The sequence below is a fragment of the Diospyros lotus genome, chromosome 2 (assembly GCF_014633365.1).
Source record: "Diospyros lotus cultivar Yz01 chromosome 2, ASM1463336v1, whole genome shotgun sequence".
In the NCBI taxonomy this organism is placed as follows: domain Eukaryota; kingdom Viridiplantae; phylum Streptophyta; class Magnoliopsida; order Ericales; family Ebenaceae; genus Diospyros; species Diospyros lotus.
The window spans coordinates 32,730,671-32,734,657 of NC_068339.1; the positions used below are offsets into that span (position 1 = coordinate 32,730,671).

Genomic DNA, 3,987 nt, shown 5'->3' on the forward strand with positions numbered 1-3,987 from the left:
TAAAACCGCTGAGAATTCTTATTTTTACCGGCGGTTCAACAAAACCGTCGGTAAATTTTTTTTCCCGGCAGTTAAAAACCGCCGGTAATATTTTCTGACGGAGGTATTTCCGGCAAAATAATTACCGCCGGTAAAAATTTTACCGGCGGTTTTTTTACTTTTTCCGGCGGTTTTTTAACCGCCGGAAAAACTCAAATCTCTTGTAGTGTCAGCTCCACTCTTATCTTTGATCTCAACATTGAACTCTTGAAGCAGGAGCATCCACCGTATCAACCTGGGTTTGGCGTCGTGCTTCTTCAAGAGATATTTCAAAGCTGCATTATCAGAAAACACGAGAACATTAGAACCCAGGAGATAAGAGCAAAATTTATCTAAAGCAAACACAATGGCAAGAAGCTCCTTTTCAGTAGTGGTGTAGTTTGCTTGGGCATTGTCCAGAGTGTGCGAGGCATAAGCAATGACGTGTGACTTCTTCTCCACTCGTTGTGAAAGGACGACACCAACTGCATAATTGGAAGCATCACACATGAGTGGGTGGAGAAGTCAAGCGCCTCTTGAGGTCCTCAAAGGCTATCTTGCAAGACTCATCAAATTTGAATTCCACATCCTTCTGAAGCAGGTTGGACATTGGAAGGGCAATCTTGCTGAAGTCTTGGATGAATCTCCTGTAGAATCCTGCATGTCCAAGGAAAGAACGTACCTCCCGCACAGACGCGGGGTAAGGCAAAGAAGAAATGATATCGACCTTGGACTTATCAACCTCTATACCCCTCTTGGACACAACATGACCCAAAACAATCCCCTGCTCAACCATGAAATGACATTTTTGAAAATTTAGGACAAGATTCTTCTCAACACATCTCTCTAGGACTCTACCCAAACTGATTAGACACTCATCAAAGGAGGTCCCATAAACAGAAAAATCATCCATGAAAACTTCCATGCAATGCTCAAGTAAATCTGAAAATATACTCACCATGCATCGCTGGAACGTACCTGGGGCATTACATAGACCAAATGGCATCCTCTGGTATGCAAAAGTGCCAAAGGGGCAGGTGAAGGTGGTCTTCTCCTGATCCTCCGGTGCTATGCAAATCTGAAAATAACCAGAAAAACCATCAAGAAAGCAGTAATGGGACTTTCCAGCTAACCTCTCTAGCATCTGATCAATGTTTGGGAGTGGGAAATGATCCTTCCTGGTAGCTTGGTTGAGCCTCCTATAGTTAATGCAGACTCTTCAGCTGTTCTGCACTCGCATGGGCACTAGCTCATTCCTCTCATTGGCTACCACTGTGAATCCTGTCTTCTTCGGAACTACCTGCACTGGACTCACCCACTTGCTATCAGAGATAGGATAAATAATGCAAGCCGAAAGTAGTTTACTTACCTCTTTCTTGACCACATCTAGAATGGTGGGATTGAGTCTCCTTTGGGGCTGTCTCGCTGGTCGAGCTCCTTCCTCTAAATGAATCCTGTGCATGCATAAGGAAGGGGATATACCGGGAATGTCTGCAAGTGACCAACCTATGGCTCTCTTATGTTGCTTCAACAGATTCAGCAACTTCTCCTCTTGGTCAGGCTGAAGGTTGTCGGCGATGATCACGAGTAGCTTGTCTCCATCCGCCAAGTAGGTGTACTTCAGATTCTCGGGCAGGGGCTTACACTCCAAGGTGGGTGGCTGTTGAATTGAAGGCACCAGTCTGTTTATGTTGCCACCTACCTGCACTACATTCTCAACAACAGAAACTTCCTCTATGGGAGGCACATGAGAATCGGATATAGTATGAGAAGGTGCACTCTCAACAATACTCAAAAACTCATCTATTTCAGAACAAACACTACACTTACTGAGTCCGTCATGACATTGAGGGCAATGCATATCATCAAGAAAATTATGGATGGTGGGGAATTCAGACTCAAGATTATACAACTCAACACATGCTTTCTCCACCATTAAGTCAATAAAGTTAACATGCAAGGCAGAATGATCTTCTAAGGGATACTTCATGGCATCAATGATATTGAATTGAATGGTGTTACCAGTGAACTCCATAGATAAAGTACCCTCATGCACATTAATTATTGTCCTTGCAGTTTTCAAGAAGGGTCTACCTAGAATAAGTGGTGCGTGTCCGGGTGTGTGATCATCCTCCATATTCAAAACATAGAAGTCAGTAGGGAATATGAAATCCTTTACCTTTACTAATACATCCTCTAATACTCCCTCAGGGTATGATGTGCTTCTATTTGCCAACTGGACCATCACTCCTGTAGATGTCAATGTGCCTGCACCTGCCTGCAAAGAAGAATACACAGATTTAGGCATCACATTAATAGAGGCTCCTAAATCCAACATAGCATTATGAAATTGCAAATTTCCAATAGTGCAAGGAATGGTGAAAGTCCCTGGATCTTTGCATTTCTGAGGCATGGCAGGTTGAATCAATGCTGACACATTTCTTCCCAAGTTGATTTTTTCATTTCCTTTCAGTTTCCTTTTGTGGGTGCACAAGTCTTTGAGAAACTTGGCATACTTGGGAATCTGTCTGATGGCCTCCAAGAGTGGTATGTTCACCTCAACTTTTTTGAAAGTTTCCATGATCTCTTTGTCCAACTCAGCTTTTGCGCTTTTTTTATTTTGAGTGGCTCGGTGAGGAAATGGCAGTGGATGGTTGTAAGAAGTCTCTCCTCTATCTTGATCAATGGTGGTGGGCTGCTTGTCCTTTTGAATGGGAGGAGGCTGATCTTCCTTTTGGCTTTCTTGTTGCTGCCCAAATTCTGGTTGTGGAGAGGGTGAGCTGCTTAACTCCTTGCCACTGCGGAGAACGATAGCACTTACATTGCCCCTTGGATTTGAAACTGGCTGTGAAGGCAACTGACCCGAACCTTGACTCAGTAGCTCACTGATGTTGGTTGCCAGCTGTCCAATCTGTATCTCCAAATTTTGTATGGCAGTGTCGGTCCTTTGCTGAAACTGGAGATTGTTAGCAACGAGCTGCTTCATGATATCTTCCAAGCTTGATTCGGATTTAGGTACTGGTTGCGGTTGTTGCATTGATTGACTTGGTCTTTGTGCATTGAATCTGTGCTGCTGAGGTTGCTACTGCTGTGGCTGGAATGGCTGGTTGGAAGGACCTCCATACCTCAAGTTCGGATGATCTCTCCACCCTAGATTATAGGTGGCAGCATATGGATCATATCTGTGTTGTTGTGGTTGCTGATGCTGTGGCTAGAAGGGTCTTCCTGGAAAAATGCCAGCACAGGCTTCTGTATTCTCCTGCAGTTGAGGACATTGGTCAGTACCATGGGAGGATAATGAACAAATACCACATACCTGCTGAGATTTGGACTGTCCTTTATCAAGGGCTAGCTGTCTGACCATGGAGGCCAATTCCTCCAGTTTGTTCTCTATCCTCTGTTGGTCATTGATGGCAGCAACACCAATCTCATTGGCCTGTCTCATGGGAGTGGCTGACTTGGTACCAAACTGTTGGGCATTCTGTGCCATCTTGGAGATTAGCTCTTGAGCAGCTGCTGGTGTCTTTTCAGAGAGGGCTCCTCCACTAGCTGCATCCACCAAATACCTATCCATTGGAATAAGACCTTCATAGAAGTATTGGACCAGCAGCTGGTCATTGATTTGATGGTGTGGACAACTAGAACAGAGTTTCTTGAATCGCTCCCAATACTCATGTAATGTCTCCCCATGATTCTGCCTTATGCCACAAATTTCTTTCCGAATGGCGGCTGTTCGGGATGCTGGAAAGAAGTTCTCCAAAAAGATTCTTTTTAGCCCATCCCAACTTGTGATGGCAGCAGGTGGTAGGTAGTATAACCAATCCTTTGCAGCTCCATCCAATGAAAATGGGAAGGCCCTAAGTTTTATCTGCTCCTCATCAACTCCTTTTGGCCTCATTGTGGAGCAGACAACATGGAATTCCTTGAGGTGCTTGTGCGGATCTTCACCTGCAAGGCCATGAAACTTGG

The 3,987-nt window shown here is 44.6% G+C and overlaps 1 protein-coding gene across 1 annotated transcript; it reads right to left on the minus strand.

Annotated features, from left to right (window-relative positions):
* Positions 1-1,237: 1,237 nt before the first annotated feature.
* Positions 1,238-3,055, minus strand: LOC127794774 (uncharacterized). The gene has a single exon (XM_052326022.1). The coding sequence runs from the start codon at positions 3,053-3,055 to the stop codon at positions 1,238-1,240; it is 1,818 nt and encodes a 605-aa protein (XP_052181982.1).
* Positions 3,056-3,987: the final 932 nt, after the last annotated feature.